This window comes from Mastacembelus armatus, chromosome 11, assembly GCF_900324485.2.
Source record: "Mastacembelus armatus chromosome 11, fMasArm1.2, whole genome shotgun sequence".
Taxonomy (NCBI): Eukaryota; Metazoa; Chordata; class Actinopteri; order Synbranchiformes; family Mastacembelidae; genus Mastacembelus; species Mastacembelus armatus.
The window spans coordinates 7,935,973-7,960,932 of record NC_046643.1 but is presented as its reverse complement, the minus strand read 5'-3'; the positions used below and the strand labels follow the sequence as shown (position 1 = coordinate 7,960,932).

Here is a 24,960-nt window from a genome sequence, read left to right as displayed (position 1 = left end):
TTCATTTGAGTTTGAGAACACTATTCCTACAACAGAGCACGACAAATTGGGGACACATTGTATTGGACAAGTGGTATAGGTGCCTCCCTGAGGTCAAACTCCATTGTAAAAAAGGTAAACAGAATGTGTTGTTTAAAAAAAATAACACTTAGAGATGACACTTTGTCATGTTCTCTTTAAGCTCAGAGAACGATCATATCGGGAGACGAATCCTAGTTCGGTTCCACAGACGGCGAATAACAGAAAAAAACTGCTAAGTCACTTCGACTACAAGACGCCATTACTATGGCCTCACTGCTATTCACATATTATGTCGGGCGTATTGATGCCTTGTGAACAACAGTCAAAGCAGAACCTTTCTGTATGTTTTACAACAAATTAGCGGACATGCTTTTTGCTAAATACCAATTTTCAGATGAATACTTATGGTTTCATTGTTCAATGTACCATGTGGCCAAGATCCCTCATTTGATCTCTGTAGCAGTAACCACTGAATGTCCCATCAGTGAAATGGCTCATTACCTCCCTTATTATCGCTATTCCTTTTATCTTGTTATCATCTCTTCGTGTCTGTATTCTACTCTCTGCCTCCCACCGATATTATCTTTCCATCAATAACTCATGACAAACCAGTCCATAGGCATTTTAGATGCCTGCTGTCACTCGCCACTCCTGGTCTGTCACAGAGTCGGTACTGTTTGATTAGTGTGCAACCTTAAGCTACAACATCTGATATACAAGGAATCCCTGGGATAATGCATTTCAAATTTGTCTCAATAATGAATTGCGTGGGTAGGATCAAAGGCATGGATATGGAGCGTACCTTGCAGAGGAGTGCCAATGACCCGGAGGTATTAAAGGCTCTAATAAACCTACACAGAGAAAAAAAAAAGTATATACAGTACAGTATAAAAGTAGGACCTGTTTTTTATTGTTTGGGGCTGTACTCTATGAAACAGGATTTCAAATGAAGCTGTAACCAAACAAAAGCTAAAAGGCGCCGGGAATAGAAAGTACTTACGATGGCTTCATTAAAATCTTCACAGCACATTATCAGGGTAGATACTGCTGATGACTCCTGACAGCAACCAAATATTAAATACAATGACTTTTATTCAGGTTTTATTGCATTGCAATGGTACTTTCTTTCACCTAAAATTCGGTAACTATACTACCAGAATATATATATATTAATAACACAAAGATTTCTGTGTGCGAACATCCTGAATTAAAGATACGTCTCATTATCTTGATTTGACAGTCCTTTCACCTGTAATCCAATGCATGGCAGTGCAGAGCAACACTGCAAAGTAAAATACAGTATATACCATAAATTTGCAAATATGTCGATGATACTATGACACCACTGTGAAAAGTTAAACCAATTTATGAAATGAGTTAATAGCCCTATCTGCCTCTGTCCTTCATACACACCTATTTGTGGATTAAACAGAACGAAAGCATTGTTACACTGTTACATTAATTTACATTGCTGCTCTATGATGTTAGCAACAGTCATCTATTTCAAAAGCTGTCAAGATATTATAAGCATGGTGATATGACACTGCTTTTCAGTGCAGGATTCAGCTTGCTGACTGTATATTTTACCAAATTCATGAAAATACAGAATGTAATTTATATATTTTTAGTATAAGTGAAAATTTCCTTAAAACATTTGACTTTGGTGGAGTCTGAAACCTGGAGGCTCTGAGGTGGCATTCTTCTCACCTAGTACTAACTCAACTATTGGCCAACAGCAGCTCACTGAAGATTGATTACACAGCGGCCTGTGAAAGTGATGAATACCACTGCAAAAAGGGGAACTAAATTGGAAGTATATTGAAAGTTGGTAGATTGAAAGAAAGCCTGGAAAAGAACAATGTAATCAGAAAAGCTGAAAGCACAAAAAAGGAAATAAAGAGCGCTGTTCAGACCTAATAGTGCTTCCAGGGGCGGCCTCAATGGTCCACATACAGTGCAGGTTGTGCTCATATGGAGCTGGGTAGCCTGGAGACAGGATACGACCAGAAGTTTCATCCTTGATGGTACCCCCACATTCCGCTAGAAAGCAGAAGGAAAACACAAGTACAGAGAGATTTAAAAATTTGAACAAGGAGTAAAAAACAAACACACAAAAAAATAACGGCAAACTGATCAATGCAGTGAAAGTCAAATACATACAAGTCTACAGCAGTGTTACACTTAACATGACAGGTTCCCCATAACGCCATTTCCAGTAAAGTGCATCATACAGTATCAGTTTCTGCTCATCATTATTAATTATTGACAGGGCAGCCATATTTTCTAATGTGATGTGCTGAATCATCTCATTTGCAATTTGAACAATAGGAGGGAGAGCAGCCAATTCATTACACTCTATGTGTATCTCATTGGCTCAGCGAAGGCAATCCACTATCTCAACCCTGGTCTTATCTTATTGCCTGGCTTGTTCACTGAACAACATAACATTCAATATATATCAACTTTTAAAGGTAATGTTTTGACTCATCCGGCCATATATTTAAGTACACTATGAGGCATCAACCAGTAAGTATACTAGCATCTACGCAGCAATATGACCAACAGGTTAAACAGACTTGTCATGAGTCTCTTAAAAAACAGAAGAATGCAATTGAGCAAACTTACAGATGTGATTGTGGCACTAGTGTCAATATGACAGTTCTAGTATCATGACACAGTTCACACACCCTTAAGTGCCACTTCTCAAAAACTGTCAACAACACATGCACACATTATGAAACTGCAAAGCAATATCAGATGCCAAAACATTTTGTCGAGAACAGTGGAAAGATCAGATTTCTTTCAGCCTCAAGTAAGGACTGTCATCAGAAACACTTTGTGACTGAAAAGAAATTTTCAGCTGTGCTTCAATTACCCAGTCTTACCATTATTCAAAAAGTGGATGAAAAAAGGAGGAAATGTTCTCCAACATCAGATTTGAAGTGCTTTTGTTCACAGTTTTGAGGCCATCTCAAATGACAAGAGGGTAAAAGTGTTCTTGTTTCTTTTCCTTCCCCTGATAGAAAAATAGTTCCTTCAAACAGGAGGAAAATGGAGGTCTAGAGATCACACTGATGATGATGGTGATGACAAAGGTTGTGAAATCCATCTGTCAGAGGTTGACTTAGTACTGAAACACAGCAACACTGGCACACACGAATGGAGACTGACTGCCAAGAAGGAAGTACCCAACTAAGCAGACATACATGAAAGATTGGAGAGAGGGGCAGTTACTATAAACATACGTAAAAATCTTTTCACTTCATTAAACTAACATGCCATTCCTTATGTTTGCACATAAATCTTTCCTCGGTTCCTGTCCTATCTCTCTCTCTCTCTCTCTCTCCTTACAGGTGCAATTCAGTAAGTCGGGCACACGGACTGCGTGGGCATATCCAAGCTCACCTGTTATTTTGGTTTACGTAGGTAGAAGAAGCTGCACAAAGTGCAAAAGGGCCGGTTGAGGTGGAATATAAATTGGAGGGAGTGGAGACACATTCATCACTTGTCTCATCACTCTGAAACAGCTGTTCCAATCACAATGGCACATGATGACAACAGCTCAACACTGGAAAAAGGCTTTTCCAGGAAATTATAATGTTGCCCGGATGGTGCAGAGGGCAGAAATTGCACCATAATGTAGTTTTGAGAATAAAACATGAAATGCTACTTTTGCTTAAAAAAATATCATCAAAGTTGCAGCAGATTGATGTTGTGCCTGAAACCATCTTATGCACATTTTCCACCAAAATACCAACAACTTTTGTGTGCTGCCGTTTAAATCAATCTCCCATCTGTTTAGGCTCGTCTTCCCACCTGCGTAGATTGCACTCTGCACTGGGCACCAAAAAAAAATAAAAATAAAAACATAAACAAAAAAACAAAAACAAAAACATAGATAGGCAATTTCAAGATCGGGAAAATACAAAACTGTTGGGCAGCTGCTTAAACTGGTGTTTGTGGTACCACGAACAGTACCCCTTGTCTCTCTCCTTCACACTCTCCATCTTCTTTCATGCATTATACAATTAAACAGCAATGGGGGCCAGGGATAAACTCATCATTTTTACTGTAAGAACAAGACACATGCTGACATACTGTAAATATGGTATATGCTTAGTAACAAAAAATTATTTATGACCTAAGAAACTAGTGCTCACTGATAGTCCCTCACCTGCCCAAACCTTTCAATCTATCTAATACATCTTCTTTAAATCAACTCATGTTTTACCTTTCAGTGTTAAAATTTACCCTAGTACAAGGAATCAATGTGGTTGGGTGACCAGACTGTATTAAATTACAACAAATTTTGTAACATATGGAAGCAGAGCCTACAAATGACAAATTAAAAAAGACATACTGTCCAACAATATATAGAAATGATGTGCGTTATATACACTGGATGTTCAGTAATGTTATTAACTATGAAATATAACCCTGGAAATAGCTCAGTGTCCAACCTAGACTGCTCACGGATTCAACCTTGCAACTCTGTGACTTTCAGGAAATGAACTCCCCCCACTGTTTTGAACTCAATTTCATTCTCCTTCCTGCCTTGCTCTCTATACCCTTCTCATCTGATTCCAATGTGTCACTACTGCTAGAAAATAATCCTACCATTACAAACAGAGGCAGTGCCTCATCTGCTCCCAAATTCACTCTGGCTTTTAGGCTATCATCTGCAGTGAAAGGGGCATGGGGAGGACAAACGTATTCAGAGATATACAGTATGCCGAATGTTGTTTATACCTAGACATGAAATTACCTGTCAGTTTGGGTTGAAAAGGGGGCTGAGCAATATTATTCTAATCACCTTGGCTGATGTCAAAGAACACCATCCTGCCTGTTTTTCTGGGTGGTTTCCAAGAAACTCTGTCAAAAATGTCGCCCAGGAGATGATCCAAAAAACTGCTTTGGGTTGGTTACCATATAGACACCATACACTGTCAACGGTGTGTGTGTGTATGCAAAAACTGATTGGTGGACTATAGATGAACTCTACACATACTTAGATCATATAGGTAGAACTTCTGCCTAACTTTTATAAAGAAATTATCTACATACATACATATACATACATATGATTTTGAAAGCCTTTTCAGGCAGTTTAACCTGTCCATGTCTTTGTGTATGCTGTTGATACAGGGAAAGTCTTATTTGAGTAAAAAAATATATGTGACTAGGGGGTATTTGTAACCATGATGCAATATGAACATTAGAAGCTAAATAGAGCACACTCATTTTCAATGAGATAATGGGCTGAATAAGGCGCTGGGAAAGGAACCAAATAAATGACTCAAAATAGCAGCGCTAAAACATAGCACATAGACATAGAGCTTTCCTGAACCTGCATAGATATATTCTCATTCTTATTAAGATGAGGAACTTGGTCAGAAGTAGGTCAGTCATCATTTATTTCTGTAGAAAAAGCAATAACTCACTGTAATGTAAGGCTGGAAAGCACAGAATAACATAACAATACATGACACTAGGTAACATCCCATTAGGTAGCTGACATAACAAGTGGTGAAAAGTACATCTACTGATGTACTGCACTGCAATAAAATTTTGAACCACTTAGGTATTTCTACTTTATCCAATGTTAAACTTCTACTTTACTACATTTCAGCTTTAGCTACTGGTTCAGCTTTTTAGCAGCACAATAGTAATCCAATATTATAACATACTAGACATGTAATAAGCTAACATTTAACTGCTGTATGTTTACACAATAGTACATTATAATGCAGAATGCACAAAATTGCAAGGCACACCACCCAATCAGCAGAACCCAAACATTATGGAGAATAAACCCATACATTTGCTAACAGCGAGGTCACACTTTGTCCACATTCATACAGTATTTGTGGAGCACCTGACTCACCAACACAGAGTGGGAGGGGGCTGTCCCATGCCCGTCTTTCCCCCCTCAGGCAGCTGAGCACCTCGGGACCTTTCAGGGTGTAGCCTGGGTCACAGCTATATGACACTGTGCTCCCTGCAAAATGACCTTTATCCTCCCTCTTGTACCCAAACTGGGGAACACCTGGATCCTCACATTTCACCAGCTCAAAACCTTGAAGGAAAAGAAGCAAAGAGTTTTATGTGCAGAGGCAGTGCGGCAAGATGGAAAATCTAAAAATGAAATGTAAAGCAACATCTTTGTGTGTTGGAGTATTACTCACTAGTAAAGTGAAGTTCAAAGCCTTTACTGGTGTTATCTGCATTGCTGATGAACTCCAGCCACATAGAGCTAGAGGTGGAGTTCAGGGTGGTGTCAAGCAGCTCGCTGCCTGTAAACATCCCCAGCAGACGAGCCTTATTACTGGTGCCATCAAAGACCTGGAAGAAGAGGAGATTGGTAGGTAGCATCTGAATAAAGATCATCAGGTGTGCACACACAGATACACTAACCCGGCTGCATACACATATGGCGACGGTATATCTGCCTCAGCCCACTCACTTTTAGTATGTCATCCTCCTCCAGTCTGAAGTCTCGTGCTCGTAGCTGGATGCCTTTGCCAGGCTGCGTTTGGATGGAGTAGATGCACTCGTGGTTGTTGCCGTAGTAACCGGGGTAGTTAGGTGAAAGCAATACCCCTTGCATGCCAGTCACGGATGAGCCGCATTCAGCTAGAAAAAAAGAGAAGGAGCAGGGAGAAAGGGACAGAGAGAGAGAGGAAGAGAGAGGAAGGAAGAAGGTGGTGTGTTGGAGAGAGCAGAGGACATGTCAATCGCTATATGCTTGAAACTTAGAGTGTATTTATTCATGCTGTCATTCACAGAGAGAATGGAGAGGTGATGGAGAGAGGAATATGGTCACTGACTATACCTGAATGTTGAGTGGCACATCATCATAATCATACTGCAATCTGAATATGATTAACAGTAATTGTAGCTCTATCTGAAAATTGCTTTCTAAAACACATCAGTGTAAGAAAGAAATAAAGGAAGGTGCAAAGTTTTCTATAGAAAAAATATCTGCCAGAATTTAAATGATTTCGAGAATTTGAACTTCATTAATGGGGTACGATGAGTTGAGATGACAGGAATGTTTAGGTGAAGTATGAAATGAAATTAAAAGTGTCACCACTGTTAACTTTCTAAGATCTGGATTTATCTATAGGCAAAAAAGACCAAGCAAAGACCAAAAGAACTGCCTGACCTAGTTCACACAATAAAAACCAAACATTTAGAAACATGTCAAATACTTTTGGATAGAAAGAAAAAAAATGTGAGAAGACTATCTGTAATTACTTGATTCCAAATGAGTGTTAGTTTACCACCAAATGCAGCCACTCTTTAACAGTGCTTTTGGAAAATACAAGTAGGTCACTGATCATCATGGTTTGTGTTTTATCTATCATTAAGATCATTAGGATAGCATTTGTAATCATATCACCACACAGATGCATCTGTTGTGGTGTAACACAGAATCAAAATACTGACCTAAACCTTTTTGCTTTGACCCTTCATGTTTCCCAGGCATTAGCAACCAGCAAAATTATTAATTAACATATTTCAGCTCTTTAATGTCAGCCTTATCAGAGCTGCTGCTCTGTATAATTTGACCAAAGTCAAAAAAGATGTTTCTGGGAAACCATCCAATGAAGAGACAAAACGTGGGTGGATGGAGAGATGGTAATGAGGAGAAGTGAAAAGGAAATGCTCCATCTTCCAAAGTGACTGAAGATTTCTTAATGGGTGGGTTTATGAAAAAGGTCTAGTGTGGTGACATGGCACGGAGAGGGGGTGGGAGGGGGTGTGACAAAAGCCAAAATAAAGCATGTGACCACCTACCAACACACCTTGGCAGAGGGGAGCTCCACACCCGCCTCCTGCCCCCTAAGCACACCACCCTGGCTGGACCCTCTAGTCGGTAACCTGGGAAACAGGAGAAGATGAGGGCATCGCCCACTCCATACTGCAGGCCCTTTCTGGTACTGTAGGGGGGGATTCCAGGGTCTTCACATGGCTCTAAATCATACTCTGTGCAAACAGAAAAAGAATATGTAAAAATTATTTTTACCATGTAGATACCACATGGTTCATACAATTTCCTATGATGTATACATGTTACAATGATGTGTAAATTTACCACTTAAGATTTATGTGGTGATTTGAAAGACAAGTTGAGATGTTGAATACTTTACATCATAAGCTTAAATATAATTTATTAAAATTATTACAGCACAATGTACCTTTTGAGTGGCAATTGTAAGCAACAGGATCTCAAAATTCAAACTTTCAATCCATTCAGCCCTTGATTTAATCATTCCTTTATAGCTTAATAATTACTGAGATAGATGAAATTTGGTGTTTTAAACTTGCAGCAGTAATTTATTAGATTTGTTCACATTCTTTTCATTAGGTTCCAATCAGGGACGCTGTGAAAGCGAAAGGAAGTGAAATGATGCTCTCTGTAGGTAAAGTACCACCTGTGCTCTGTTCTAATTGATTCATTTGAAATTAATTCTCCCGATGTTCATGTCAATAACAGACTGAAATAGACCCAGGGTCACATTAAGTATCTGATGCATATTCAGGAGCCTGAATTGTCCACTCTCAACATGAACCTTAAGTGCTTAATATTCTGACCTTCTCTGAAGTATTACTGTGGTTCAGCACTGTGGCCAGTACTTCCAGTGGTTTTGAGTGACTGAAATCATTCTCACCAGAGAAAGTGATATTGAATCCCTCGTAGGAAACAGAGAAGTCAGACAGAAAGCGGATCTGAGCCGTGTAGTTTCCAAACAGGCCTGCGCTGAGTGGAGGGGGCAATGTTGAGCCTGTCAGTTTCCACAGAGGCTGAGAGAAGCTCCCATTCTCTGTCACCAGCAAATGGTCATGAGGGCTCTCAAGGTGGAAGGTGTGGAAGGTGAACTGGACACCTGAATATGAGAGGAAGAGAGTTTCAGCGCTTAAATGTGCTTGTATTTTTTTATTTTCAACTTTTGCATTAGAAAATTGAAAATCTTGGTTTTCATGTTAATATATATGGAAAACTAACATATGCCTGAATTATTATTATAAAATTATTACAAAAATAAACCTTTTAATTATCAAGCTTTAACCACTTCATTATAGTGTTTGGATTTATGGGAAATACATCATTCTCAGGTTCGTAGTACATGCAGCATCAATTCCCTGTCTTCCTTTCCCACTACTTATCAAACACATTACACCCACACAGAGCAAGCATTGCAAATAAGTCTGTGTCACTTTGATGTGAGCGCTCTACCAAAGGTGACATGACTGGAGATTCATCCCATGGTGCTGTAGCCCTAGGCTAGCCTCTCAGTCATACAGAGACAGCTTGTTCGGCAAAATAAAAAGGCCACTCAGTAGGGGGAAATGACATTGTAAGGGAAATTGAATTTGACTGCTGCATCTGTTGACACAGAATTTATCTGCTAACCTTTGCCATGGGAGGTCTCGATTATCCATGTGCAGTTCAGGTTGTGTGGGTAAAAGTCCGGAAAGCCAGGTGACAAGATGGTGCCGAAGTTGCCCTGGATATAACCTCCGCACAATGCTGGTAAAAGGAACACACATGAGAAAGATGAAGGTCAGAAATGAGAAAAGAGAAGAGAGAAATACAGACAGAAATAAAAGTTCCCAAAAAATGGCAAAACTCACTGGTTTATCTACAATGTGGTAAAATGCATTTTACAAGTGGTGCCCTTCAAGAGGACAAGAAAAAGAAGGGAGTAGTATCATCAGTATCATTACAGAATGGGCAGAAATCAATAGTGTCCTTAAATATAAAAGCATTTACAGACGAGGAAAAGGGAAAACATCAAATCAGTAAGCTCACTGCCGTACTTATAAAACCTTTATGATGAAATGACGTAGCAACTTTTAAAGTCCAACCTAGTAATTGAAAGAAATGTTATCTGTATAGATTTTCAATATATATAGCAATTTAAAAGTGATGCAATACAAAGCAAAGTGCTCAAAATGATCTTTCATGTTTCATCTAAAACAACATATACTGTAACAATGAATTTATCTTAAAACCCAAGTATCAACAGAGGGAATATGACAGAGCAATACTCATTTCTAGGTCAATACAAGGGAACGTACCATCACAACTAGGCAAGGGGCGGCTCCACTGAAAATTGGGTTCACATTCTAAAGGCTCTGTGTCACTAAGTGTGTACCCTGCATCACAGCTAAACGTCACCAAAGCGCCCACATAGAAGTCATTGCCATGTCTCTGTCCATTGACAGGTATACCAGGATCCACGCAGTGATCCGACTGTAACTGTAGGGCTAGAGAGGAATCGGACAAGAAAGAGGGGAAAAGGACAGTCAACACAATCAAAGGAATACAGACACATATAATAAAAATCCACTCTTTTCAACAGGAGTGAACTAATGAGAAGTTTCAAAGCTCTTTCTTGCTCTACCGTGCATTGTTTCTGTATGTAGTGCTCATAGTGAACTACTGAAGCTTGGCAGAGATTCACCCACAGAGAAAGTTCAAAATGTTACCAGTGTACCAGGTCAAAATGAGGACGGGATTGAATTACAGCATGAGTGAAGACTCATGAAGAATCTTGAGCATGGTGTGTCAATGCAGACATGTCTGAGAACAATCTCAACCCATTTACTTTCTAATTCTAGGTTTTGCAATAAGAATGGTTGGGAAGAATGTGGAAATGGACATCCAGTAGATATTGTATTTACAGGAAAGATTTTACTAGCACAGTGAAGAAAGGCTTATGGGTGTTTTCTGATTTGGTCTGTATGCAGTGGATCCTTTTCTGTCATGATCAGGGTATGGCAAATAAACACTTTCTTTATAGTATATCTATCCTGCATCTTTGGGTATTTGCGTTCAAATCCACAAGAGTCTAACCACTCACTTTCATAGCGAATACGAAAGCCAATGTCAGAGTGGCTCTTGTCAGTTGAGAAGAGGAGATACAGGAAGTTGGAGGTGCTGATGAGGAACTGGGGTACTTGGGTGCCCTGGTAACTGCCAATCAGAGGTGAAGAGGGAAATCGCCCATCACGCACCTCAAGGACATCATAGTTGACCTCTGTGCGGAACCTGAGAACAGGAAACAACATTTTTAGTCTCTGTGTGTCTGTTGATTTTACACGTTTCCTTGCAAAAAGCACTACTGAAGCAGAACAACTGGAATCATAGTGTATTAAGGCAGATCCTGCAATATTATCACTGTGTCAAAATGGACATTCAAGATCAATTTAAGCATTTAAGCAAATCCCAAAAACAGGGTTCAAAAGCTGTTTACGGCTCATTGGACCAAAAGCTAACATGCATTTGGGCAATACTTACTGAAGCTTGGAACTAATAAGAGAAAAGACCAAACAATCTATAATTAAACCTATTATACCACCAAATAAATAAGTACTGGAGATGTAGAAATAAAAAAATGGGTTAATATGTTTAATATGATATATAAAACAAAACTAGAAAAGACATGGATTCTCTAATGAAGCTTATTCAGCTGAACACTTACATTTACTAATTTACTTACTGGGTTGTAGTTTGTTTCACTAAAACCAGAAAGGCTAAATTAAAATCATTTCCAATTTGCACACATCAAATTTTGGGAAATCCTGAGGCCTGTGGCACATTTTGTTGAGCGTATGCATCTGTGTAGCATGAATGTGTGTGTCAGTGTTTGTGTGTCTGTTGTTTTTGTTAACAGAACCACTTCATCTTCATAACAATGAAAAATGAATAAATTGCTTAGCTTCAGAACCATGTAAACCAAATGAAGTGGTCTGTGATATTTTATTGATGTTACATAAAAATTAAAGAGTGACAAACATTCATGTTGTATTCATTTTGCATTGCATGCTATCATGGCAGGGACAAAGATGAGATGGGCTTGCAAGGATGAGCCTTAGTGAAATTCTAACGTAGCGTTGGATCCCATGACTGCATGTCCCTCTCTCTGTCTCGCTCTCAAACATCAGGACAAATTATCTTCTCTCCCATCTCTCTGGTTCCATTTGACAGATCATCTACACTTACATATGGCATTTGCATTTACATTGTTGCAGGCCTTGGTTTAGGTTTCTTTGTGTGGATGTGTATGTACAGTATATATGTGTATATAGTAAGGATATCTGCAGATCTTCAGGGAGCAGAATATCCAATGAAATGATGAATGGTTATGAGATTTTACAAACTAAAATGTAGTATTATCTAGTTGAGGCTGAATGGTTATGTGCATTCAGTCTCTTTGGACAGAAAGAAAAGATATATAAAAAAAGTTAAAAAAATTACAGAATCAGAAATGTAAATGAATTATTATGTGATTGTTCTAAGAAACATTAAAAAGCAATGTAATTCGTTGCTCTCTGGGTAACTCACTTGTCAAAGATGATCTTGATGGGGTAGCCTGGAGGAGCCTCAATGATCCATTCACAGTTAAGGGCCTCCTTATAGAGTTCTGGCCAGCCAGGAGACAGGATGATACCACTGGGAGCCTTCAGATCCCCTCCACAAGGGGCTAATGGAGAGAAAGAACAAATGGAAAGAAAGTAAAAATACAGTCTAAATGATACATGTCTTTCCCAGATGAAATATAACATTGTCCATAGATGATCCCGTGCTTCAGCCAGGGTTCATCCCATTTCTTTTACTGCCATCTATTTAATCTGTCTATCTAATGTAAATACGTGACAGCTCACTTCAAGGTTAACCATTGTGCATGCATTATATATAATCTGTATGTGATATATATATATATATATATATCTATTGTATGTGTATTCATGTTTCCTCTCTTCTGCCGTTGTCTTTAAATCTGTCGCCACACCCCTCCTACAAAGGTGTTGCTGTCATCCCCATCAAACAGAGAAAACAGAACATCAAAGATGGCTAGCTTAAAAAACACTTGAGCACAATGACCCCCATCCCCATCCTCAGCTCGCTTACTGTTCACTTTGCCGTGCATCTCTTTAACTGCCTATCCTTAAACAGAACACATAGGCACAGTAGAGGGCTTGCAGTGCCAGCTCCTCGCTCCCTTTGAAGTGGAATGATTTAATCAGCCAACTCAGCATACTGAAGGACATCTATAAAATGCATTACGCTACAAACGCAGGGGTATGATAGATGGTCCCAGAGGAATACAAAGCCACTGTGGTGCACAGGGGGAAGTGACATGTTTTAATAATGCTTCCTCTTTTGTGTATCATGAATAGTGAACCTGATTAGGCACCTTAGAGTCCTAGCCACATCTGCAGTGAATGTGCTATGCTGCTGGAGTTCAAGACGCCTAGCTGTTCAACACCAAATTTTCTCTTAGCTTTGCCAGCTATATTGGTCTTTTATGGTTTGCTTGAAATAGTTTATTGAATACTGAGTCACAGAGGGGGAAATTGATGGTTCAGAAATCTGTATGTAAGCACAGTATGTCTGAATCATCAGATAATTGAAAGTGGAAAGCTTCTATATCATAATCAGCCTCAACTCAGTTCTCAGTGATCTTTAAAATAAAATGTTCAGACATGATTAATTTCATTATAGGTGGACTGACTATAATATTAAGGTAATTAATCAAATTTAAAAACGACAGCAAACATATTTTCAGACAGATTTTTGCAGCACTTGATCACTCAGTACCAGTCTAACCAATATTTGGGCTGTTCAGAAAAAAATATAATTTGTTTACAGTCAGATGTGATGCACATTACTGGCTAGAGTGAATATTAAAACAAACAAAGTGCCATTTCCACAGTTTGTATGTATATTAACAGCTGTATATAGCTGTATGTAGCTATAACACAGTAGGCATCCAACTAATGAGGTGCTACACCATAAAATAAATGTTTCAGAAAAAAAGATATGCACATCTTCCTCTTAATGACTTAAATCCTCTGCATATTTACCTCTGTTATATCCAGATTTTTCTAAGGCCCACTTCAACATAAATAAATCAATATGAAACTGTGCACTGTGCATATGGAATAAATCCCAGGCAGCTGGTTCATATTTACAACTAAGGGTGTAGCTAAAATCATAGATGTAAATGTCCAAAGATGGCTGTCATGATATTTAACCCGTCCCTTACCCACCTTCACAGCGGGGAACAGCGTTGTCCCACACCACATTGCCATCCTTGAGAATGCAGGAGATGGTCTGAGAGCCATGGGTCTTAATAAAGCCCTCCTCACATAGAAATGAGATGGAACTGCCCAGCTGAAGGCTCTCACCAAAGCGCTTCCCATTAACTGGAACACCTGGGTCTGGGCACTCATTGTGGCGAAATGCTTTTGGAAATGCAGAGAAGAGATGTGGTTTGTGTGAAGGAGAAGAGATGATTCTAAATGTCACTTAGTACTTCTCCCTTATACATTCCTTAACATCACATGATGTACAGAAACATGTTTTAGTAATTCATTAATTCCCTTTATTTGATTAAATGTTTTAAAAGAAATTAAAATACAGCATGTCACTTGGTTGAAAACATTAGAAGAAGAACTGATTACCTGTAATTTCACTGGTATTAATCATTGTCATATCTTACATTTTCTGTGCCAAGATGCTAATTTCCATGAAGATTCTAAAATAATTACAGAAGTTTCTAGGAAAAACTTTTTTTTCTTCCTACTGTCAGCATTTATCAATGCCAGCATTGAACAAGGATAAATCTGTTTCACTTAGTGAGTCATTTTGAGTCACTCTGCTGCAGTAATTCTAAAAAGTGGAAAATGACACCTTAGGCAGATCATCAGCACCAGATGCCACTGCTGAATGATAAGTGCAGCAAACAAAGGAGGAAAACTGTTTTCATACATCCTCAAAACTTTATGAATCAGACTTCTCAATAAGTACCATCCAGTTAGAAAGGTCACAAACAAATACAGACACACAAAAAGAGGCATAACCCTGGAACAAGGCATGTAAACAAATACATCACCTGCACCACTGTCTTTCTCTTACTTTCACTCTTGGTACACACACACACACAAGTAGGTGACACATGTAGGTGTTGATGAATCCCTTTTCTGTAACCACTGGACCGAAACAGAGTGCCAGCCGCACCTCATCCATCACGATCATCATATTTATTAATGTGCCAAAAATCCCCTCAATTCAGTTTGGCATGTCTTTAATTAACATGAATGATGGAAGTTGTCCGCTCAGCCCCACAACCTCCTAAACACAGTCCTGCAGTTGGACGACACTGTTCTCAGGAACTAACAGTCATCTTCAATTAACTGCTCTTGACATTCATTCACCACACTGCATTGGTTATTTATTTATTCATCAGACTTGCTAATTAATGCATTAGCCACCATGTGTTGTCCACATTGTGGCTTTACAGTGGCACCTGGTTTGGGGTTGATGACATGTCTGCAAATGAGCTAGAGCCAGAGCCCAACTGCACTCTGGGTAGGCAACAGTATGTTTCCATATTTTAACTACAATAGAAGTGGCTTTAAGAATTAGAAACAGGGCACAGGAGCAGACATCAGAGCATATTGTAGTTAGAAATACAAGCCCCCACTGTAAATAAATAAACGGAAATATTAGATTAGATAAAAAAAGATTATAGATAATATATTATAGATAAAAGAAATATCTTAATGCCATGATAGTTGCAACTGCTACAATTACATTACCGATTATTGTCAGATGTTTAAGGAAAGATGTTTGCTACAAAGTAAAAATTATGAACATGCTGTCCCTTGTCAAACCTCATGTGCACAAATTATCCACCAGTGAAGATTATCTCTGTTTGCAATGTGCAGGTACATGACTATTAGGGTTAGAAAGGTTTAGAAGAAATTCAATGTGGAAGTCCATTTTATGTTCTACATCCTGTTATGATAAAGGTGCATTTATTTAGTAAAATATCTTTTATTTTTGTTGAGTTCTTTGGATGCTGGATGGGTATAAACATTGAGCTGCATTTTATAGAAGGGATCTCTTTATTTGGCTGATTTTATTTGCAGAGTCTGGAAGTGAAGACAAAGTTCTTTGTTTGCATTTTAATGTCTGACAAATGCCTTATCAGTGTAGCTGTATTTTTGGTGTCTTACAAGTCCATGTGCTTTGGGCTATTTATATAACTACTCTTAATTAGATAACTACTACTACCACTATTACTACTAGTATTAACATCCTCTCAAGTAGTTGAATACCAGAGTCTTTTTATATTATATTGTCATAGACTGGGGGTAACAAGTAAAATCAAGACTACATGAAGGCAACAAACTGTAAAAGTAAAAATAACATTTTATTGCTTGCAATGAAGTGAATCACTGAATCTAATTTTAGTGTCGAGTCTTATTCAGTCAAATCTCCCAACGGCACCGTAACTATCTATGAAATAGCTTTGCGGCTTCATAAGGTTAAGTTTAGACACTTTTTACAGAGACATTTATTTGTGGATGTGGCTCATTACACAAAAGTTCATATGCACTGAGTGTAATAATCCTGCTATCAAACCCTCACAGTATAGTATATCCATGAAATGGGTTTACCAGCATGCACTCAACATGTACTGCGTCACAGTACAAACCCATCTGGAATTTCCTCAGAAGTCAGCAGCTGCCCAGAATAGAATATAATAAGCACTGCCGCAATGTATCTGTCAGGTAAAGATGCTGCATCTTTGTTTGGCTTTTAATTTAGATGTCAAGTCTCTATTTAGACAATAATGACAGGGCTTTTGTCATTTCTCTAAGCGTGTGAGTGTGTTAGGAAAATGTTGCTGCTGGAAGAATTTATGCAGTCTGTGGGAGACAGGCACATAGATATGACAAATGATTCATGAGGCCTGCCGCATGAACGCACAAATACACAAACAAACAAACAAACACACATACACACACACACACACACACTTCACACATGCACCAACAACATACAAAACCTCCAGTCAGGGTGGGCTTTTGCGATAAGCTTTAAAGAATTCCTTTCATCGCCCTTTAAGTAACATTCAATACTTACTTGTAAAGGTGATGTTAAAGCCTCTGTCTGTGTAGGTGTGGTCAGTCAGGAACTCCAGTCGAGCCACATGGGCGCTAGTTGTTATCGGCGGGGGCAGGGCATCACCGGAGAAGGTGCCCAGTATAGGAGACTCAGCCTGAGGAAGGCAGATAAAGATTATCTAATGAGGCCGAAGGCATCATGAACTAAAATGGGAGAAAGTCAGAAAGTAAACAGCTCCCACAGTGAAGTAGACAGATACAATGACTAGCAAGTCCAATGACGCTGGGCGAAAGGCTGTTTAGATCAGACAGTTATACATGCTTCCTTTCCTACTGACAAGCACAGTGAGTGATAGACAAGTCAATTGATAAAGTTCCACAAACAGCTATTCAAAGTGACTGAGGACAACAGCTTATAATCCAAGAGTACCTTTCCCCCATCCTTGATTGAGAGGAAGTCAAACTGTTTCTCCATGCTGAGGTCGTTGAAGGCCAGATTGATTCGACTCTCAGGGTTGGTGATGATCAACCACACACAGTGCATATTGTTTCCATACTCCTGGGGGTAGTTGGGTGACAGCAGCACCCCGGATGGAGTTGTAAAGTTGAAGAAACAGGAAACTATGAGAGTGATGAAGAAATACAGATGGAGACAAAGAGAGAGGGAAAGAAATAAAACAAAGTCACATAAAAATGAATATTGTTTAGGAGACTGTAAGACAATGTGATTTCATTTATTTTATTGAGTCTGCCACCCCACATTCCACATACTGTAGACATCTAAGAAGACCAGGGAAGAAGTCATATTTTGAAAGACATCACTATAACCAAGAATTTGATGTCTAGTAGCATAAGCACATACTATATAGGTGTACTATATAGGCTTAGAAAGTGCTCACTGGATATGAAATAATATGTCAGAAGATAATTAAAGTTGTCAATAAAAATCAGATAAAAAAGAAGTTTGTGGTTTATTGTGACAATGTTATACTATCTGCCTTGACAAGGCTCAGTTTAGAAAGTGTGATTTACTATAGGAAGCATTAGTTGGGCACATTAAACTTTTATCTGCTAGGAGGAGCCAACTATAAACAACATACCTCATTCGGAAGGAAAATGAGAATAAAAAAGCCTAAATTTGAAAATAGGTAACCATAAAAATCATTGTTTCCAATCAATGTCTAGTGAAAAGATATGTGTTGGCAATGAAAATGAAAAATAAGCTCATCGCGCTCACTAAATAATGTCAAGTCTGTCACTTAATCCCAGTTGCACCAGTAGATGTGGTGAGAGAGCAACATCACACTACTTTGATGTTCCTAATATTATAACCCTAACTCTACTGAGATGACATGGCCTCTCCGTTTTACTTTTCTGCATTCATACGGTTAGAGTTACTGCTATTGGTTATAGGTATACGCCGCAGCAGGCAGCCAAACAGAATGTGCACTCACATAATTGCTGTCAGTACTTTACCCCAGGTAGGAACATTAATTGGTAAGGTTTAAGATAATTTAGTTTAAATTAGTGTAATTTTGTAGATGGCAAAAACAGCGTTCACTTGAATAAACAGGGAAAATAAATAATAAATATACCCAATAAGCAAAAAAAAAAAACAGGCAAAGAGCAACTGCCCATTAAGGGAAGCATAGTATCCTATTAAAATGATCAACTTCAATGACAAAGACAAGCATGCAGCATTGTCTGCTTGGCAAAAAATTGTGTTAAAAGTTATTAAGTCTTAACTAAATGAATGTCGCGTCCTGTAGTCAAACTGACCTGTGCCAGCATCCTCTGACATTCGGCTATGTGATGTTTATCTAGATGCTGCAGCTTTTTTGACCACCTATTATATTATTTATAATACAATAGTAGGCATTATTCTAATGGTCGGCTCTTTTCTCTTTCCCCACAAACTCTAGCTCTCACTCTCAGTTTGTCTTTCATGGAGTTAATTAGCTAATAAGCCCTCCTATTGTTTTAAAATCCACAGTCTGCTGTGCAAACGACAGGGATAATCTGTCCTCCCTGCTCTCATCTGCACAGACATACACAATTATGAACCCATGTGAGTAGTGTCACACTCATACACACATGGGCACATGTGTATGAGTGTGTATGTAGAATCTGACCATGAAACAACCAAGAACTTACAAACACAGCTGGGTTTCTTAGCTGACCACTGGTTGTTTTTCTGACAGGTGATGTTTTTCTTCCCAACCAGCTCAAAGGCAGGCAGACATTCAAAGTACAGTCTGTCCCCGTGACGAAAACCTGTCCCCTCCCGTTTGCCATAAGCTGGGATTCCAGGATCTCCGCAACTGCCTTGGTCAATTTCTGTGTAGACAGAAATACACATAACACAAACCTTGTAACACAAAATATACAATATGCAAAACTGGCAATGATAGGTTATTATTTTAAGCAGTGAATGATGAAGTGGGTTAAACAAACAATGTTCTATTTCTATTGTGTTTTATGATAGCAGGCATGTAAATTTAAAGGTCACAACTTAATTAACAAGGCACCTTAAGCCACCTTAGTTACTGTACTCTCTTTACCCTGCACACAGTCTTAAATAGAAAAATGGCATTTTTTCGAGCACATGGACAATTGTAGCCTTGTAGCATGAGAAGAATATTTCTCACAGTTTTCCAAAAAAAAAAAAAAAACAAAACAATTCTTATATTAGTCTCCAGGAGATATTGACACATAACTACTACTTAGGTAATAATTGATGTGATGGAGGATCTTTTTACATTTACATATTTCTTTTTCTAGACAGAAAATGGCTTCCATAATAATTCTCTACAATGATGATCTGTAACTGGAACATCACAGCAGCATATTCCCCTTCCCTCAAGGTAGACAAGGAAAATGAATTCTTAACGTATGGGAAACTCTGATATGATCTACATCATCTGTGGCGAAGATTAAAAGGAACAATGACATTTTTGAAACAGACTTAAAAAATTGCACTTCTTGATACCTACTGTAGATGAATAATCAATATTTAATAGCCACGTGTTCAGTAAAGTAAACTGGTCCAGGATTTCTTCAAAACAAGATTTGTAGCAACAAACTGTCTTACCACCTGTATCATTCAGTTTTTAAGAATGATAAAACACTAATATTACTGAAGAAACAGCTCCACTTGCAGAACGAAAGCAAGCTTTTGTTCCTTGTTCCCACAGTTCAGTTCTAGGATCATTTTGACCACTTTAAGACTTTAAGCATTTCAGCACCTGAAACAATCTTTGGTCAATTCCACTAATTAAAAACTGTAAATGCTGGGTCGACTGATCATAGTGATCAGTCTATTTTGCTTTTCAAGTCAGATTTTGCGTCTAAGACATCCTTCCTGTCTGCCATGTTAGCTGGAACCGAACGGCTGTAACTAAATGGATTTTAACAGTGAAAGACTGAGTGGAGGGTTCACACTGGGCTGACAGGATAGACTAGCTAGTTCACTTCATGACATGAAAATGAACATAATTGTCCTATTGTCTTGCATTTCATTTTGCCTTAAAATCCTTTGCTGCTAAGTGGTCTTCACTTACTCTTCAGTCTCTCTCCAAAACGTTACTCACTAATCTTGCAAATGTCTCTTCTATCCATATCCTTCTTCTCTCTGCTCCTGTGAATTTATCCATCCCCTTATCATGTGACAAATGCTCTCACTTGCATTGGAAGCTGACATGAGCACTTTCAGCCACACACAAACACAAACACGCACGCACACGCACGCACGCACGCACACACTCACACACGCACACACTTACACACACTCACACGCATCCATGACCACTCTTCTTCCTTAAAACCACACACGACAATTTCATTATCGCAGGATTTATGCATCCTCCTTGTCTTTCAATCAGCCTTCTTTCTACATTTTTGAGGTTGCAGATTGCGGATGGGAATGCTGAGGCATCCTACAGAGGCATGAGGACAGCGGAACACAGAGATCGAATAAGCCCATCTATCCAGGAAATGATGGCAGGACCTAATATGATTTTGAATCACACCAGGGGTGATATTGGGTATAAATCCATACTCAGCCCTAATGATCATCACCATTTAGAACACATATTTAGAACTCACTGCTGTTTGGATGTAAGACTGTCCTGAGGCAGTCTCATTCACAAGACAAGTCATTGATCTTACATGGAAGTCACCTTTCAAAAGGGAAATGCTAAAGACAAGATTTAAGGTGAGCCTGAGAGAGAATTAAGGGGCATATGATCAAAAGGAATGTATAAAGTCCAACATAAACAAGTCAGCTGCAAGACAGACACTAAAACACACACACACAAACAAATGCATAAAAGCATGCACATATACACATCATAAAATCTCAAAGTCCCTATAGTATTTACGTCTCTCTGCCTCATGGGTCATTACAATTAGAACTTAGGGAAAGGGAGGCAATAAATAGTATCCCTTTGAAGTGTGTGTGTGTTTGTGTGTGTTTGTGAGTCCTAGGTCTCTTATTATACATATACTTGAGAATGCTTGCATGTGTTTCTAGATATATGAAACCATCTTATACACAACACAAACACACTCATGAATAAAGAAAAAGATATAATGGCATATTTGCTGTGCCCGTCTGTCTGACTTTCCAGAGTAATCCAGGCATTGCAATGGGACATTACTGTCAACAACTATACTGCAAGCTGAAAGTTTATTAGTATAGCCAAGTGTCTTTCAATGTCTTCAGTGGGTTACACATTTTCAACATGTTCACATGCTTAACCTTTCATTACAAACTGTCCACACTCCTGAACTGGCTCCAAAAACCGCATTCATATTGTAGAAAAATCACAAAACGACACAATCTCTGTGTTGTCAAAGCACCAGTCCTGTTGGTGCCTGCATTGTTATATGGGTCTAAGTACATCCAAATGTAACACACACTTATGTGTAATCCAAAAAATTACACATAAGTGTCAGTACTTCAGTGGTTGGGTTTTTGACCTACACATGTACATTAATATCGATTTTGTTCACGAGCATTATAACTTCAGTTGAAAGATTTAAGGGCACTGCTGTGTGTGTGTAACCTATACTCAAAAACACGATTACTGTGGGAGTGTGTGTATTGGTATGTCTGTGTTTGCAATTACACTTGATGATCAGGCTTAAAAATACAAGTAATTGAGAATGCAAATTAGATTTTGCTTGCTCCAATCTGGGAGGTGAAGTGGTTCAAAGCGTTTCTTCCCCTTCATTAAGTAGAACTCATTGTTTTAATTACACTTTGGTTCAGCATGCTGCGCCACTCTCTGTTATTTTTACTGATGAAAAATAAGCATCTGCGGGCAAGGGAGAAGATCTGGTGTGCTTCTGAGATGCAAAGAGCACACTTACCTCTCTGGCATGCTTCCCCTACTCACATACATAGACAAGAAAACAGAGCGTGCAAATGCAAATTCACAAACTCTCATTTTTGTCTTTTCTTGTCTTCACACATGCATGCAAGCACATAGACATATTAATGCACACCAACAATACATACAGCTACACGCTAGATTAGGTGAGGTGATTAGTTACAATAGTACCAGCAATGTGGGACTTTATTCACTGATAAACTCTGTCTGCTCATTGTCATGTATATATCTACAGTTATATACCATGGCATTTTGACAATATATCACTTGGGTCTGAGTTTAAGGCTTTGTAATCTCTTTTAGCTGCATTTTTGGAACATACCATGTGTCGTATGAAGGTTACAGGGCCTAAAGCACCTTGTCTGTTTTGTTACAACTCTAATAAGCTTAATTACAAACGTCTTTGATGAGCTTATCTGACCCTTACGTTTTTGAAACTACACTCAGGATGATGAATGTAGGGAAGAACAGCAATGTTACAGGCAAGTGAAGCAAAATGTGCTCTGTCAGAGCCAATGATGTCAGCTTTGGGCAGTCAGTCAAAATGCACAAGGGTAAATGACTAAAAATATATATTTAATTCTATTAGCGACTGTCAAAAAAGGAATTACATTAAGTTAGAATGCAACTAAAGGAACCACAGACCATATTGTCTTTTTATGACTGTGAATTTGCAGTTCAATTTTGAAATGGCAAAGCCCTATAGGACCATGAACTTGTCAAAATATGGGAATGGATCTCTTTTAATAATTGTTGAGTGTCAGCTGAGTATAAATAAATCCAACAACCCTTTCAAAAATGCAGCCAGTGAGTCAGTGCATCCCACTGAGAAGAAGAAAGTCTGAAATATCCTTACCTTCATAGGACACCTTGAAGCCAAGGGAGCCACTGGTGTCGTCTGTTTTGAAATTGAGCCACATCTGGTGACTGGTGCTGACCACTAGGTCTGGCGTTGTGGTCCCAGACAGACTACAAAAACAAACAGGACAGTTTCCTTTAAAAATGACTTAAATATATTGTAAGTTTCAGGTACATATATTATGGCAGAAAGGTGCAGCAGTTGTGAACCCCGTATTGTTGTTTCAATTATTATAAGTCGTTTTTGCAGTTACAGCACAGTGAGGTTAGAGCCACTTTAATAGCCAGAGGCTCTGTTTCCACTGCATCATTAAAAAACTTTAATGCAACTGCAAGCACCAAAACAACACCTGATGTTATATATTAAACTATCTGACTTTTCTCATCAAAGAAAAGTGCTCTAAAACTGTTGCAGGCAAATCCAATCTGAGAAGCCTTTTTTAATCCTTACCCTCTAATTCAAAACAGTTGGGGACAAGAAAGTGGAAAATGAAGGCAAGATCAGTCAATGCCACAGAAGAAATTTAATCCTATTTGAATAGTAATTCCACCCTATTCTAATTAAGAAGTGTATACTCCCAGAGTAAGTGATTAAGGGTTCTAATTTTAGTGATGGTTCATGGAGAACTGTGGGAGATGTAAGGAAGTAGTGTCTGGATAAGTTGAGTCCATGTTTTTGACTTTTCTTGTTCAACCATTTGAACATGTTTGTGTGCAGGTGAGAGGAAATATACAATTAGGTAGTGACTCTAAAGAAGCAGTGAAGCACATTAGAGCTAAGGATCATAGAGATTTACCCTACGAATCATCTTAGTTTATAACCTTTGCACTCCGTTACCACTCCGTCCTAATTTTCTTTCTTCTGGTCATATCAGTTCCTCATATAAGCAAGATACCAGAAATCAAAGTACTGTCTAAAACATTTATCATTTTTGGTGGCCTGTTTAAGATAAACAATCTACCTATGACAACTATGTTCTTCTCATGCAATTATATTACGCCGCCTGTGAGGAAAAAACATTTGTAGCAGATTCACACAGATTCTTTTCCATTATCAAACTGTCACTGCACAGTGTCTTTCAAGTGGAGGAAAAGATGGGCTTTCATTGGTTGTGACTCATTGCCTATTAACCACCACATTTATGACTGTGCTGCTGTAGGGTTACGTGCCTCTGACCATAAAGTTATGAAAAATTCCCAACACCCTGCACACGCTTGTCTGCACCACTGATTCACAAAAATATAGTCCTGAGTTAAACCGTGCTGATAGCAGCCGTATATTCTCTGGCCCTAAATTGTTCTAGTTTGTTTTTTTAAGCAAGAGCGCATCCAATCTCCATGACAGAATTGCTCCCTCTTCTTTCATATCATAAAGAAGCCCATAAGGGGAGAGGTAGTCTTTAATTGAGTAGATAAGGTAATTTTCATTGTTTTTGTCTTGTGAAAGTATGTGGAAGAACACAAAAAAAAAATATTAAAATGATGATGACCTTTCCTCCTCCACAGACCTCTCCCTCCTCCTCCCAGATCCCAACCAGGCAAGGCAGCCTTGAATAAAAATTGATCTATAAAAACTTTATTAAGGTGGTAAATTTCAGTACAATTAATAACAACACCCTGTGAATTGTTATGGAGCATCTGCTAGTGCAAACTATTAGGGGGCATCAATATGCAGTTTGCAACACTGCACCACATGGCTGTGATCTTGTTTTTAACATTGAAGAGTGACGATTGACAATGTGGTGTGGCATCTATTTTT

The 24,960-nt window shown here is 38.6% G+C and overlaps 1 protein-coding gene across 1 annotated transcript in view; it reads right to left on the bottom strand.

Moving 5' to 3' along the window:
* Window positions 1–24,960, bottom strand: part of csmd2 (CUB and Sushi multiple domains 2) — a 198,949-nt gene that overhangs the window by 69,289 nt on the left and 104,700 nt on the right. Inside the window, exons 12-26 of the mRNA XM_026299974.1 lie at window positions 23,200–23,312; window positions 19,105–19,287; window positions 17,381–17,571; window positions 16,970–17,105; window positions 14,086–14,280; window positions 12,377–12,515; window positions 10,893–11,080; window positions 10,108–10,296; window positions 9,440–9,556; window positions 8,697–8,912; window positions 7,822–8,010; window positions 6,485–6,654; window positions 6,207–6,363; window positions 5,906–6,097; window positions 1,935–2,061 (exon numbers count right to left, since the gene is read on the bottom strand). Of these exons, the coding sequence (XP_026155759.1) occupies window positions 1,935–2,061; window positions 5,906–6,097; window positions 6,207–6,363; window positions 6,485–6,654; window positions 7,822–8,010; window positions 8,697–8,912; window positions 9,440–9,556; window positions 10,108–10,296; window positions 10,893–11,080; window positions 12,377–12,515; window positions 14,086–14,280; window positions 16,970–17,105; window positions 17,381–17,571; window positions 19,105–19,287; window positions 23,200–23,312 (2,502 nt within the window). The remainder of the gene's footprint in view (window positions 1–1,934; window positions 2,062–5,905; window positions 6,098–6,206; window positions 6,364–6,484; window positions 6,655–7,821; window positions 8,011–8,696; window positions 8,913–9,439; window positions 9,557–10,107; window positions 10,297–10,892; window positions 11,081–12,376; window positions 12,516–14,085; window positions 14,281–16,969; window positions 17,106–17,380; window positions 17,572–19,104; window positions 19,288–23,199; window positions 23,313–24,960) is intronic.